This window comes from Aquila chrysaetos, chromosome 15, assembly GCF_900496995.4.
Source record: "Aquila chrysaetos chrysaetos chromosome 15, bAquChr1.4, whole genome shotgun sequence".
NCBI lineage: Eukaryota > Metazoa > Chordata > Aves > Accipitriformes > Accipitridae > Aquila > Aquila chrysaetos.
Window position 1 is genome coordinate 16958883 of NC_044018.1, and position 15458 is coordinate 16974340.

Genomic DNA, 15458 nt, shown 5'->3' on the forward strand with positions numbered 1-15458 from the left:
TTCCAGTTGAGTCAGATCCTTGAGGACAAGGACGTAGGTCACAAAACCAAAATCATCATTTTTGTTCTTGCTGACAAGGAGAGTCAGGACTGAATGGAATTGGAAGATTGAATTCACTGTGGAGCAGGAATAAGGAAACATAGCTAGTGTCTAATAGGAGATGTAGTTGTCCACATATAAACAGGATTTTCAAAGGATGAACCTAAATGTATTTTTCTTTAAAAAAAAAACAGAAAACCAACAAAAACCCAACAAGCAAACCAAAACCAAACCCTCAAACGGAGCAAGCAGTGTTATACAAGAAGTAGCCTTACAGTAAGAATAAAATTAGTCTGCTGACTCAAATAAGAAAAAACTTACATGTTTGCTATTATGTATACCTACAACATGCAGATGGACGATTGTGTACGCTTGGTCTATTCCATTTGCAAGGTAAAGCAGTGAAAGTAGTGCGGGCAAAGTAGGTGGTTTAGTTTGGGCCTTTTAATGAAGTTCGTCTATCTGATTTTTGTGTGCGTCCTGAATAAGTAGAGCAGAGAACAGTGTAATAGACAGGGCTTATTAGTGCTAGTACTAAGCCTAATGCAAATTGATGATGTCTGGATTTTTTTTTTTATACTTGATGAGACAGTAAATACGTAAAGGCCTGAATATGAGCTTTGTCTCCCTTGTAAAGATACCAGAGCAGTGCTTGTGTTTGCATCTACGAAATCTCTGCAGTTGGGCATATTTCTCTCTTGCTGAATTCTGCTGACTTCTCAGCTGTGCTTTTCTGTAGCCTGATTATAAAGGGAATTCATAATTGATGTGTGGGCTAAAACTTGGCACAGAAGTTGTCAAGAAGCTAGGAAAAAAAAAGACAGTGAAGCTTTGTGCGAGAGGGATGTCGACAAAGAGCTCTAGCTGTTGCCATGCTATTTGCATTTGTTGTTCCATCTCCAAGCTGGAGATTACAGCCTTGGATTACAAAGGAAATTGAGTTTGCTGTCTTTCTAGTGGCAGGCACAAAGCTTGGGATGAGGCAGTGGGAGCATTATGGATTGGTTTCACAGGGAGAGTGTTGCACGGTGTCCACTTGGGTTTTGAAAGACAAAAAATATCTGCTTAAAACCCTTCCCCAAATTAAACACAATGAAGCACAGGACTGATCTCTGGGCAGCTCTCCTGTTAGCTATGCCAACACTGGGTACCAGTGCTGCACATTGCAGTGCTTGGTCCATCCTGTGCCTGCACAGCAGCTGAAACGACGGTTAGCTCGTCAAACTTGCCTCTCTCTCGTGAACTGCTCGGTCTCCTTGTGGTTAACTTTTATATCTGTGCTAGTTTCATTTGTGGTTATCACCTTGTGAGCTTGACACTATCTGCTGGTCAAGGCACTGCAGGGAGGCACACAGCAAGGCAGAGCCAGTTTGGGATCCTCAGCAGAGGAAGTTGTGTCTTGCATAAATGGTGTTGGAAATCCATCCCTGTTGGGCCACGTTTTTAGATGTCTTTCCTAGTAATCGTGCAATAGAAGAGCTTGTTCAGCACTCCTAATGTCATCATCCATTCAGAAGAAATAATTCTAATGGCAAGCTATGTTAAACAAGAGATTGGCTAATCATAGTAGCTGGTGTTTGTTTGGATTGTTTTTTGTTTCAACTTTTTATGCCTTCCAGCTATTTAAAAGCAAATTTTCGCATTTTAAGTATCTGCATTGCATTGAAAACAAGATTGAATTGGTATTCTAGGACAGCATTTTGCCTTTAACAGTGGTTTAGTATTCAAACCTAGTCCTGGAACTTGTCTTTGGAAATGGACCGTAATTTTACTTGCCTTCAGTTCTCCACTTCAAAAAAAAACAAAACACAACCCCCCCCCCCCCCCCAACAAACAAAAACCCAAACCAAACCAAAAAAAAAACCAACCCCAAAAACAACCAACAAAAAACCCCAACCGCTCAACCCCCGCAGAAAATGTTCATAGGAAAATCCCTTTCCATCTCAGTGTATCTTAGAATTGCTGGTGGCCTGGAAGTAGTTGGAATCTTCTGTCCTGTCCTGCTCGGAATAATTTTTTTCAATATTGCTTTTTTCATGTTCAAAAAAGGAGGCTGACCTGGTTACAACTCATGAACTCGGACATAATTTTGGAGCAGAGCATGATCCTGATAGTCTGCCAGAATGTGCCCCCACTGAAGACCAGGGCGGGAAATATGTTATGTATCCAATTGCTGTCAGTGGAGATCACGAAAACAACAAGGTATAGTTGCATAGTTTTGTTTCCAGGTACAAGTTTCTGCTATGGTCAATGACCATTTGCATGGCAAGTCTATTTAGTTAATGATTCCTGTAGCTTGAAACCGTCAGGATGTAATGGCTTAGCCATAAGAAGAAAACATACTTGCATGCTGTTGGGTTCTCTGCCACATAAGTTCATCTTTGGATTCTGAGTTTCACCAGAGTTCATAGCATGCCCAGGTGCTTTGTTTAATTAGTTGTCTGTAATTAGCTGTGGCCACATGCTCCTAAAAGCAGGTCATCAGCAAGAGCCAAATACAGGACCTTCAGTACCAAATCGTGTTTGGGTGGTCCATAGCTATTCTTGTTGGAGAGAGACTGCCAGATGCCACAGCCATGGTGCTCGCCAGTCTCAGAAGCTTGCACTGGCAGTGCAGACTTGGCATTGTGCCTGTTCTGCAGATGAGAAGCCAAAATTATCAAGGGAATGATTAGTCTGCAGTCTGATCTGACTTGCTGTCGTTCACCCCTAGCCCTGCTGCCGAGAGGCAGTGCAGTCTCTTGCTGTTGCTACAACTTCGCAGCCCTTCCTGGGGATGGTTGCCAGTGCTCCTGAAGCCATGGGAGAGCTGGAGCTGGTTCTGTGACCCCGAGCCAGACTGCGTGCAGGTGTCCCTGCATTGTAATACAGCAGTGTCCTTTATGGACCCAACCATTACTTTCCCATCTTAAAATTTTTCCAAGGTATCAAACTGGCAGTATAGAGGGAATAACACCAGAATTTGGAGGTGTAAGGAGGCTGAGGCTGTCTTAGATGCCACTTGTTGACAGAAAGGTACGCTCCTCAGTGCTGCTCTTTCCCCTCGTGACTCTCTAGATGTTCTCAAGCTGCAGCAAAAAATCCATCCATAGGACCATAGAGATCAAGGCCCAGGAATGCTTCAAAGAGCGCAACAACAAAGTGTGTGGGAACTCCAGAGTGGATGAAGGGGAGGAATGCGATCCTGGCCTCTTGTACCAACAGGCTGATCCCTGCTGCTCTGCAGACTGTAAACTGAAAGATGGTGCCAAATGCAGGTAAGGGGAAATAAGCTGCAACTTCTCTAAACATAGGAGAAAACAACAGGCTGGGTTGAAAGCTCCTAAAGCCACCTGCAGCGTCACAGACCTGTTTCCTGGCTTTAAGGTTAAATGTGTGAGCTGAAGACAATAAAGGACTTCAGGAAAGGCTGCTGTGTGCATGCACTGTTTGCATACATTAAGTTTTATAGCATTCTTCTACTTTTTCGTAGAAGTGTCAAGAGCTACAGGCTTGAAGATTATTATTATTATTGTTGTTGTTGTTGTTACTATTCTCATTATGGAAATTTAGGCAGTCAAAAATTAATATTAAAAATTTCCTGGGCAAATACAATTTTTGCTTGTATGGCAAGGTGGCTTTGAACTGGGATCACATACTGGTATTTTCAAGACTGCTGCAAAATGTGTTTGAGCAGACAACACACTGACTGCACTAAATGAGTCCTTTCTGTTCTTCTTGCTCTTTGGGGTGTTTGTGGCCCTTTTGCAATGCAACGTCCAGTCTGTATTTTCAGAGTTCAGCTCTGCGCCATGTTACAGTAGAGAGCTTGTGCAACTCCTGTTGTTTAGCAAGAAATCCCTCAGTTTTAATGAGTGTTTTTGTACTAAGGGCCTTCTTGCATTAGGTGCAGAACAACAAGAATAAAGACAGCGCAGAATGAAGAGTAGTAAACCTTTAGGAAAAACAGAAGGGGAGGAAATGCATGGGGTAGAAAAGAGTAGAAGATCTTGTCCAAAGTTGCACAGCAAGTGACAAGAAGAGGATCCAAGTGCCTTGAATAAATATAAGGGTCTCTGTGTTGTCTCTTAGTATGTTGTACTTTCTACATGCTTTCACCTTTGGTAAAAGAAGAGTGAGTGGGTGTGTAGAAAGGTGGTCGTGGGAGGGGGCAGAGAGGGCGAGGATTTTGAATCAGTGAGTCAATCTCCAAGAAGTAGCTCTTTTTTTTTTTTTTTTTCCTAAACATCCTTTTTCCCTGGCTTTGTCATGCTTGTACTTCTTTTTAAAAGATGGCTTAATATTTCGTTCTTTCATTTTGATCTTTCCACAGTGATCGGAACAGTCCCTGCTGTAAAGGCTGTCAGTTTGAAAGTGCACAGAAGAAATGCCAAGAAGCCATAAATGCCACTTGTAAAGGAGAGTCTTTTTGCACTGGTAGGACGTGGTTCTGTCCCCTTCACGTCAGCTAGCCAAGCGCTTCAGGCTCAGTGTCCTGTTCAATCTGCTTTCAAACTACTGCCCTTTATTCATCCGGTACATGTAATTTTAGAGACCAGTTAAGCATCACGAAATTGCCCTATAATGAGTTTCATTGTAGTTCAGGAGTCACTTGGTGATTTAGTGCCCAGAACATGAAAAACGTTGATTTTTTTTTTTTCCCTTCTTCTTTGTTTCTTTCCCTTAAAAGAAGAAAAAACAAAGCAGTGTGTCACTGGGAGGGGACAAGGATGAGCTGAATCTTGCCATAGAAAGGGTGGAATTACTGCAACTCTGCTTCACTTCCCCACTTGTTTACTTCCTCCTCATTATCTGTCCTGGAGGCAAGGAGTCAAGTCAGAGCTGCTGCTTTGCTGATGGTGCCTCCAGGGTCTGCTACCTACTGCTTGGCTGCCAGAGTGCCACAATGCCTGAGTTGCTGAAAGCTTCCAGAGCTTCTGCTGCCTCTCAGAGGAGCTGGCAGGCAGCCTGCAGATGAAAGCCAAGAACAAGCTATTGGGGTTCCTTCCTGGGATGAGTCTGGATTTCCTTTATTTTCCTTTTTTCTTTTCCTGCATGCTTAGGTGCTCTGCCCTTTGCTCTAACACAGTCCTCCCACTCTGTTGACCCCCATCTGTAGGGAACAGCAGTGAGTGCCCCCCTCCAGGGAATGCTCCAGATGACACGGTCTGCGTGGACATGGGAAAGTGCAAGGATGGGGAGTGTGTCCCTTTCTGCGAGAGGGAGAAGAACCTACGGTCATGTGCGTGCAACGGTGGGTGACACAGGACTGAATTGAAGTGTGTGCTTCAGCTCTGCTCCTTGGAGAGTGCTGGCCTCACCCTGGAGGTTGTCTGTTGGAGGGCACAGTTTCTCGTTTCCGAAAAAGTTTAAATGTTTTTTCAGAGCTAGTGTTTTCTCTTTGGAAAAAGAATGTAAATGTCCTCTTGTCCTCTGATGGTCTGGGTTTGAAGACATGTAGATGAGACTTAGAATCATTGAATCATTTATGTTGGAAAAGACCTTTAAGATCATCGATTCCAACTGTAAACCTCGGACTGCCAAGTCCACCACTAAACCATGTCCCTAAGCACCGTGTCTACGTGTCTTTTAAATACCTCCAGGGGTGGTGACTCAACCACTTCCCTGGGCAGCCTGTTCCAATGCTTGACAACCCTTTCGGTGAAGAAATTTTTCCTAATATCCAACCTAAACCTCCCCTGGTGCCACTTGAGGCTTTTTCCTCTTGTCCTATCGCTTGTTACTTGGGAAAAGAGACCGACTCCCACCTCGCTACAGCCTCCTTTTCAGGTAGTTGTAGAGAGCGATAAGGTCTCCCCTCAGTCTCCTTTTCTCCAGATTAAACCACCCCAGTTCCCTCAGCCACTCCTCGTAAGACTTGTGCTCTAGACCTTTCACCAGCTTTGTTGCCCTTCTCTGGACACGCTCCAGCACCTCAATGTCTGTCTTGTAGTGAGGGGCCCAAAACTGAACACAGGACTAGAGGTGCGGCCTCACCAGTGCCGAGTACAGGGGGACGGTCACTTCCCTGCTCCTGCTGTGGCCACACTATTTTTTGATACAGGCCAGGATGCTGTTGGCCTTCTTGGCCACCTGGGCACACTGCTGGTGCCCAGGCATTTATGGTCTGGCACCCCAGTTAAAGGAGAGGGCAATCCCCCACCCTCCACCTCCTCTGCTACAGGATGAGGGGAGGGAAAGTCTGACTGTTCGCTGAATGTAAGGAGATCCCAACCAACCTCTGGACCGGGCATCTGGCAGAGGAGTGGTAGCCTCCAACAAGTGGTTAAAGAAAGATTTCAAAGAGGTTAAAGTGTCTTGAGAACACAGGATTCGTGAGTCCAGTCCCCTGCTGCTGCAAACCTGCCTGTCATATGCTGCTGTCAATAAGCTTCACTGTTCACTTGCTCCCCATCTGGGCTCTTAAATCCGGTAAAGCAGCTGGGAGCAGGAGGAAAGCTTCACAGGGCCAGTGCAAGGAAGTAGTGTGAGCCCCACCGTTTGAGATGGAGGGCATAGCTAAGGAGAAAGGTGCCTAGAGGACCCAAGGTCCAAGAAATATTTAAATCTGTATCTTGGATGTGTTTGGAACCTCTTCACCTGCCTGTTGATTCCTGCAGTGTTGAGGTATCAGCTTGGAGAGCTTGGTCCCACTGTGTCCCTTAATATGTTGCACAGGCATCTGGCTGAGTTTCAGGCTTGGTCATTGGAGTAACTGAAACTGGGTGACTCGCACAGTCCTGCCTTCCCTGGGGAAGCTGGGCAGGAACACAGTGAGCCAGGGGACATGTGGGGTAATGCGTTTGCTGGTTATGGGTTGCAGGTGATTCTTGGTGCTTCTGAGGAATGAGTTTGTTGTTTTATTACAGAAACGGATAATTCCTGCAAGGTGTGCTGCCGGGACGAGCAGGATAGGTGCATACCGTACGTTGATGCTAACGACCAGTTCTTGTTCCTGCGCAAGGGGAAGCCTTGCACTGTGGGCTTCTGCGATACAAATGTAAGTTTTCTGAGATGTCTATGCACTGCATGCTCTGCTTCTGTGGCTGGGTGTTTTAGTCCTCTGTGATGAGGACTGTGCTAGTAAAGAGAAACCAAAGCTTGACGTGCTGCTGAGCAGGGTGAGCAGTACCTCTCCATGGGGTAAATATTAAAGGATGTCTGAGGCTGCAGATGGAAGTTAGTTCTGCAGAGACCTGTGCAAGGTGAAGCTGTTACCTTCTACCGTTGCTTATTGCCCCCTTCTGCTGCTCCTCACAGCTCAGCCAGCTGGCAGTTTGTGTGAAGGAGGTGAATGAGCGCTGCCGTAAGCTTGGTTAGGTTTGCAGCGCTTGCTATTTCAGTTGTTCACGTTAGCTCAATTAATTTTGACTAAAATAGTTCAGGTCAGGGAGCAGTCACAGGAAAATCTAGCTGGCAGTATCTGAAAGGGGCAGTGAGCCCGTGGCAGGAAGATGGGTGGGTTGCTGGCAGTCAGTGACCGTTTCCATGGTACACCTGCACGGATAGTCGTGTCACCTGCAGACCCCAACAGTTGAAGCTAAACTGGGTGTTGGCAGAAGGGAGTTTGGGAGGGTGTGGCCCAGCCCTTCCGCTGGCAGAGCTGAAAGTGTGATGATCCACTGTGTTAAACCAGCACAGCCAGATCTGGGAGTCTGTCTGTCTGTAACCTTGGGCTCCCGAGAGCTGCAGCCTTCTCAGTGCGTAATGGGAACTGAGGCTTCCGGTGCTTAAACCTCTCCAGAAACTTCAATTTTATGTTCCCTAACATGGGGTGAGGGCAGGGTGGTTTTTGCACCTCTCAAATGTTAAAACTTCGGCTGTTTCAGACAGCAATAGAATTGAAACTGTTCTGCCAAAAATAAAGTCAATAAAAATGGACTGCTGCTACTGGGCGTGAGTGTAAATCTGTCTTCAGAAGGTGAGTCAAGTGCTGCTGTGTCTGGTTTTTTTCACTTCATTACTGTCTTTGTATCTTCTTCCCTCTCCAAGAAGGCAGTAGATAATGCTTAGATAGCGTAAGATTATTTTGTAAATAAGTGTTTACTTTCGCAGGGCAAATGTGAGAAGCAAGTACAGGATGTGATTGAACGATTTTGGGATTTCATAGACCAACTCAGCATCAATACTTTTGGTAAGATACATAACCGAATCCTTCGGGTTTTTTTTTTTTTAGTTCATGACACGAACCTCTAAACTGTCAGAGGGAGTTAGCTGGCTGGTTTTATTCACCTTTATGCAAGAGTAGCTAGTAGCTGTGTTTCCAATATATAAAAATACATTTTTGCCTAAAGTTTGATGATACTGATCTTGCCTTTTAAAGCTGAAAGGACAGGGCATCATTTTGCATTTTTCCACTCCATTATTTTCTAGGCATCTTCCAAGCTTGTAAAGGAGATGATAGCTTCTTGTCTGAATACTAAGAAGTAGGTCAATTAGAGAAAAGGAAGTAACAGTCAGAGGTCTGCTAGACCTCTGAGGTCAGCTAGATTCAGCATAGTATAAAGTGGGCCTCTCAGTGGGATTTAAATGTCAACAGACTGGGAGAGGAAAACTTCATTTCTTTCTTAGTTAAGAAGACCACTGAGGCCACGCATCTCAAGCTGAGTGCCTGTACTGAGTCACTGTCCAGCTATTGTGAGTGGGCCTCCTTGGTCTTGATCCCCACCATGCAATCCATGCAGGTAGCCCCCCCGTGTAACCCCCCGGTGTCTCACTCTGTGTTACTGGGACCATACAAAACCTGTTAATAAGCTGGTGCTGTGTAATGACTGGGTAACTGCATACGCTCACAGTAATGTTGTGCCTACACAGTGTCATTATCTGGGTTTGGGGCTTTCAATCTTGAGTTCTAGGGTCCAAAAATTGTTTCTTAGGTAATTGTTAAAGCTATTTAGCCTGCTCAGTTAGAGGCAGTTTGTGTGTCTTTGATGTACAAATATTTTGTTTGTGGAGGCAGGTAGTTATCACATGACTGTAAAATCAGAATTTGGTAACAGACTCACAGTATGTCTTCTATAATCCAGACGGCAGCTTGTCTAACTGTTCCCAATCAACTCATTAAATGTTACAGCCTGTCAGTATGTCTCATCAGAGAACAGAGGAGAAAAACTGTTATTGTTAACATATTGGATACAATTTACTAAAATTGTATAATTTCTTTTATCTCTGCCTAGTCCTGCAGCCTGTGCTTCTCTGAGCAATTCTGTGGCTTGCCTTGCATGAGCAGTGGTTGCAGAATGGGGATATACATGTGTATGTTCATGAAACAGCATTTCGTAGGTGACTAAGAGATTTGAACTGATTTCACAGGGAAGTTCCTAGCGGATAATATAGTGGGCTCTGTGCTTGTCTTCTCCTTGCTTTTTTGGATTCCTCTCAGCATCCTTGTGCACTGCGTGGTGAGTAAGCTGTCTTTGAGATGAGTGCTCTGTTGGATTGAGCTGTAAGAGAACACCCTTCATGTACAAAATGGCACATGTCTGTGGGAGAAGGTGATGGGAAGCTTTTAGCAAACCCCAGGGGGGAATCCAGCATATGTAAGACCTACTGCTCCTTTCAGTAGGCAGAACTCCTGCTAAACTCTGCTGGGCTCTGGCAGACCCAGTGCTCCCATGACTATTCCCTGGAGCTCTTCTCATTCTTTCCTAGGCAGATTTTCTTCCTCTGCCTCCCAAATTCTCCAAGTATAATCTTGGTAACTTCAAAGTTTTCTAAAGCCCTGCGAAGAAACAAGACATCCACATTTTGTGGGGAGACCCAGAGCAGGAAGTGGTCTTGGTTTGAGCTTGGGTGGATGGGTAAAGAGAGAGCTCGTGGCAACTGGGAGCGTGGGCATGTGGCGTGCTGCTGACAGCAGCGTGGGGTTAGAGCAGAGGGATGCTGCGCCTGCAACCACTGCTGGGATGGATGGGAAGGCATGGGAGGTAGGGGAAGGGAAAAGAGCCCCAGGTACTGCTGTGTCCCTGCAGGGAAACGGGGACAGGGACCTTGCAATTGGGAAACTAACTTTCTTTTTTTGCGTGTGTGTGTGTCTGTGTGTGTGTCTTGGTTTGCTTTTGTTTGTTTTCCAATAGGACAAGAAATTGGACAAGCAGTACGAGGAGAACACAAAGTCCTTGTTTTGCCCCAGTGTAAGTGGCTGTCTGAATATGAATTGGCAGAAAGCTATCCAATGTGTATTAGATAATCTGAACCTAGGGTGTGTGCGGAGTATTTATCAAAGAAGCGATAATAGGGAGACCTGGAGCCCTGTGCCTCACGCTGCAGATGGATGAATCAATTTGAGGGGAAACTGTTTTCTTGAACAAGCCTGTATTTGATATATCAAGCACTGCAGCTTGGTGGGGTCTGATTCTTCCTTCCTGTAAGAGCAGTGCCTTGACCTTGTTGACAAAGCAGCTCTCTTGCAGCCGCCGCAGCTCCCGGGGCAGGAAGCTGCTCCGCTCTGCGGAGCAGTGCTTCACACAGCAGGCGCCTGTGCACGGGCTCCCCTCGGCATGGGCCATTCAGCAGCTTCAACCACAGACCGCTTGTTCCCAGCCAAGTGGTGTCAGCGAAGCACGAGGCTTTGCTGGGCGACGCTGCAGAAAAATCTCTGCCAAATGTGGTGTCTTTGCTGCAGAATGGTCGTTTGCAGGAGTCAGCTAGCTCGTAGTGGCGAGATGTGCTAAAGCCTTCCAGTTGCTTATGGGAGAGCTGGGACCCATCAGTAACATTTCTCACCTTGTAGATACTGAGTTGGGAGAGGGGAAGAGCAAAAAAGTACCTAGACAAATTTTAATTACAGTCCAGCATAGGGCACCTTCTGACATAGATTTTTTTTTTTTTTGGCGTGTCCTGTCCAGTGCTTTGACAACCCAATTCTTATTAATAACTGAAACATTCAATTAAGGAAGTGTCATTTTGTAACAGGAGGGGAAAAAAAAAGCCTTGCACAGCTCCTTCTTGTACAGCCACTGGGGGAAGTATACTGAAGTCAAAGACCGCTGAGGCAGATTCCCTCTGTCATCTGCTCTGATGTAACTGAAAGCGATTTTAGTTTGAGTCCCCCATAGCTGGTCTTGAATGCCATCAGAAAAGTCACCTTAGAGCTTTATACCTGAATTCAGTCAAGAACATCCTAGAAGGAGGTGTAGCAACAGAGCACAGGTTAATGGGCTCCTTGCACCAGCAACAGTTTAACAAACAAATCTTGTGTCTTTTGGATCTGCTGAGGATTGAGCGGTTGGGAAATGCAGTACTGGTAGCAGGTAAACATCTCATACTGCCCAATGTTAGCATTTACTAAGGTGCATGGGGATTTTTTTTGCCCAGAAATCTCTGGGTATTTTCCAAACCATGCTCAAATAGAAGCAGAAATCAATGGGCTTTAACTTAATCTGGGTTGTAGAATTTGGGTGTGATCACAGTGGTCCCTCCAGTCTTTGACCCTGTGTTCAGTGCAGCGTCTTGCATCTGAAACAGGGAACTCCTCAGATTGGAAGAGTGGAGTAAGGTGTACCTTGGACTGATTCCCTGCACTGAGCTCTGTGTCATCTGGCGTGACCCTGCGTTTCCAGTGCTAGGTTTTGCCAAAGCAGTGTTGGGCCCCAGGGAGGTGGGGCCGAGTCGTCAGCTCTGTCCCAATGAGGCTGCCACCCGTGGTGCTTTCTATGGAGAAGGAACAAGCAGAGAGAAAAGGGCCCTTCCGCCTTTAGTGCTTAGTGTAGCTGATTTCATGAGGAAAAAACAGGAGAACACATTAGTTTTGTTGGATGCTCCCTTGCTCCTGTGTAAGTATAAATCTACTATGGAGGAAAAGGAGTTGGATTTTGAATTTCACAGTGCAGTGGGTTCAGCCTGGCTGGCACAAGGGCAGTCAGCACATCTCTGCTGGGAGTGGAGGGGAGGACACGGTAGCCTTTAAACAGTTCTAACAGGAGTGCAGGTGCTCCTCAGATGGTGCCCGTTGCCCGTTCCCTTTGAAAAGGGTGTAAAAACTGAACCCTGGACTAGATACTGGTTGCTTTTCCCAGTGACGTGGCTGCTTGTGTCTTGCAGAATGTGGAGATGCTCAGCAGCCTGGACTCTGCCTCCGTTCGAATCATCAAGCCCTTCCCCACGGCGCAGTCGACAAGCCGGCACCAGCCTCTGCAGCCCATCACAGCCGTGCCTGCCGTCGCTGCGGCACCCAAACAGGACCACCAAAGAATGGACACTATTCAGGAGGACCCGAGCACCGACTCTCACATTGACGAGGATGGGTTTGAGAAGGACCCTTTCCCAAATAGCAGCTCAGCCGCCAAATCTTTCGAGGACTTGACAGACCATCCTGTCATTAGGAGTGAGAAAGCTTCGTCCTTTAAACTACAGCGCCAGAACCGGGTGGACAGCAAAGAAACAGAATGCTAGTGTCTTGCTGCCTTCTAAACATGACTTGTGTCTGCAAAACAAGGATCTAAAACCATTTCATTTATATAAATATAAATATATGTATATATATTTTTGTGAGGGAGTGGGAGAAATAAGGAAGTGACCTACTGCAGATGCTGGTCATGTGTATGACCTTCCTTAAATTACATTTATTAGAGCATTATATCTTTTAAAAAGGAAAATCCAAACTAAAACTGGCTTGTTTTTGAAGCTTATTGGATTTGTTTTTCTATTCCCTTGACCTTCAACATTTCCTTCAACCTGTGGTGCAAAACCAAATATCCTGCTGGATATTGGATTGTGTATATCAGCCTTTTTTATAATTTAATATTTTGTAGTCTGACAGCACTGATAGACAAAATTAAGGGGCTTTTAAAAACAAAATGAAAACACTGCAGTATGTTCCATATAGAGTAGATCATTTAGCAATTTAAGGTACATGTAAGCAAAGCCTAAACAGATGACTTCAGAACATGAGAGTAATGAAACAGATAAAAATAGTCGCACAGCATTGAATGAAGATGCATAATTGGAATCAAGCAGCTTAAGATATAGAGTTTCTAAATAAATAAAAGGATCATAGAGAGGCTGTTAAAAATGAAATGCTCCTCTAGCATGAAACTCTTTTGCCTCTAGTACTGAGGTTGTCTTTGTCTTCGTGGCAGAGAGGCTTTCCTTGGGAGTTCCCCACTCTGCACGAAGAGGCTTGCGTGTTGCAGGTGTCTGGTAGAAGGAAGTATAAGGGGAGAAATCATTTATGCGGATGAGGACTGGTTTAACGAACTGTTTACAGCAGTTGTTTCAGTGCAGAAATGTTTTTCCGAATGTTATTTTGAAATGGGTAACACTATTGTTGAGATGTTCAAAGAGCTGAGCCTCAGTTTTCAGGGTCTGTGCGGCCTTTGGAAGCTCCTACTGCATAAATAAATGGTGGGGGGGGAAATTCACTCCACTGCAGGGGGGGCATTTGTTTAAAAACAATTGTGAATTTAATGAAAAAAGAAAGAAACTTTTGTTAAACTTACAGGGCAAGTATTGGGAGGAGACTTCATGACTTCAACATCCCACACAGTACAATGTGATGTTAAAAGTTGGTAATCTAATGGTGTCCTCTACTTTGATTCACCTGGAGATCTGCAAGGCGAGCTGGGAATGGCACATGAGTCTTGTTTTAGCTTAGTAGCAGATGGACTGACGCAGTGGAGTCAGAGCAACACTCGTGACAGTAAAGCAGCATCTTAAGTCTGCATTGGTTTTCTCCCATGATCTGTTGATAAAACTGACATAAAATGTGACCAACAGTAGAACCATTTTAACTGTTACAAGCCTGCACTCAGCTACAGGGGAACCGCAGCTGTGGAAGAGCCTTTGTGTTTTTAAATGTGAGGGGAAAGGAACCAAACCTGTGCTGAAAGGATTGCGGGAGTACCCCCCCCTCTCCTCCCCACCCAAGGATACTTGTTACACTAATACTTGAACGTGTGCCTTACGGTATTTGTATCTGACTAGCTATTGTGTTTTATGTACTGGTTTTGAACTTCGGGGTTTGTTTTGTTTTGTTTGGGTTTTCTTTTTTTGATTCAGTGCAAAGTATATGTGTGAGGAGTTAATTTAATTCCCAATACAATAAAAGCTTTTTATATTAAAAAAAAAAATTAGTTAAACAAGAGCTGTTTCTGTGCAGTTACAAGTCTGGGATGCAGCCAGACTTGAGCCACTTATTTCTAACTGCTCCCCTCTGAAATGTGGGTGCTGTGGAGGCTGGACCCTGAGCATGAAGGTGTGGATCTGCGCCCGTGGGGCTGCACTCCTTCCCACAGGGGATGGAGTTGGTCTTGCCATCTGTCCTGTCAATTACGGTCAGTTCTGACAGCGAAATTCATATCTAAGGTATGGCTGCGCGCTCAAATGCCTTTACCGGGTAGCATATCTGTAAGTACGTGTTCTCAGCACTAAGGTCTTTACTTCCCAGGTGAAAATGAGGCAGTGGCAGGTGCTTGGGAGCATAAAAATAGGGGTTTGGAGCAGTCCTTGGACATCACAGAACCCATCCACCAATCTGAGCTGTATTCCAGAAACTGTCAAAACAGTTCTTGCACAGTTTGTTTGTAACTACAAACTACTGTAGCTACAGCTTCCACAGGGAGCCCCTTCTGCTGTTCAGCCAGTCTTTACTGTAAGCATTTATTACAGAAAGGACAGTCCAGTTTAATATTCATAAATATTTATAAATAAAACTAGTGTCTGGTCTAGCTCCAGGCACATGAAAAATCACTACTTATGCTCCAGTTTATAACACTATTACATAGTAGATGACAGGTTTTGGCCAGCTTGTCTTAAACAAAGCAAAGGCAGACTCATGGTGCTAACAACACAGAACAGCTTGATGCTCTCTCATCAGTCTCCATCTTGCCCAATGCGCAATAAATACATCATTATTGGCCTCATTTTTGTTTTGTGCCAATGTAACTGTTAATACAGTCCAGAATTATGTAGGAGTTTTATTTGCTGTGATATACTATTTACTTGTTTTTAATCCACGGCCCAGTAGTACCCTCATTTCTGCTGCTATCTGGCTGGCCAGCCAATTATTTCCCAAACTGCTTTTTCTCCATGCTTGTTGAAATCCACCTAGGTTTCAGGTAATCTTTTGCAGTTTGTAAAGGTAGTTTTGTCACTATACATAGTATGCCATTCTCATCAGTTGTTAAATTATAGATGAGTACCAAAGCACACTTGAAAGGTCTCCTTAACTTGACAGCAAATAATATATGGTGCAGCTTTGTCAGCAGAGATACAGACCCTTTCTACTAGTTTCTTCAAGCTCCAAGCTTCTCAAAATGAGCATGTGCATCACCAGTTTTGTACTACCCAAGAACATGCACTGCTTCTTTGAAATCTGTGTCTATATACAAGAGCCAGGTATAGAGAAACTGGTGCCAAAGTAAGTTTAACTTAAAACCCCTGCTCTGAACTATATTGCTACCAAAAGCATTATGAAAACTCAGATAATGGCTTTTACTGCT

The 15458-nt window shown here is 44.8% G+C and overlaps 1 protein-coding gene across 3 annotated transcripts in view; it reads left to right on the plus strand.

The window, feature by feature from the left end:
- Positions 1 to 13799, plus strand: part of ADAM17 (ADAM metallopeptidase domain 17) — a 36973-nt gene extending 23174 nt beyond the window's left edge. For 2 of the 3 annotated variants that reach the window (XM_030037009.2, XM_030037011.2), the window contains exons 11-19: positions 2089 to 2241; positions 3097 to 3296; positions 4352 to 4455; positions 5138 to 5272; positions 6888 to 7018; positions 8074 to 8152; positions 9331 to 9419; positions 10095 to 10151; positions 12061 to 13799. In XM_030037009.2, the coding sequence (XP_029892869.1) occupies positions 2089 to 2241; positions 3097 to 3296; positions 4352 to 4455; positions 5138 to 5272; positions 6888 to 7018; positions 8074 to 8152; positions 9331 to 9419; positions 10095 to 10151; positions 12061 to 12411 (1299 nt within the window). In that variant the 3' untranslated portion in view covers positions 12412 to 13799. Of the gene's footprint in view, positions 1 to 2088; positions 2242 to 3096; positions 3297 to 4351; positions 4456 to 5137; positions 5273 to 6887; positions 7019 to 8073; positions 8153 to 9330; positions 9420 to 10094; positions 10220 to 12060 lie in introns of all 3 variants that reach the window. The other variant, XM_030037010.2, reaches the window with a different exon arrangement.
- Positions 13800 to 15458: the final 1659 nt, after the last annotated feature.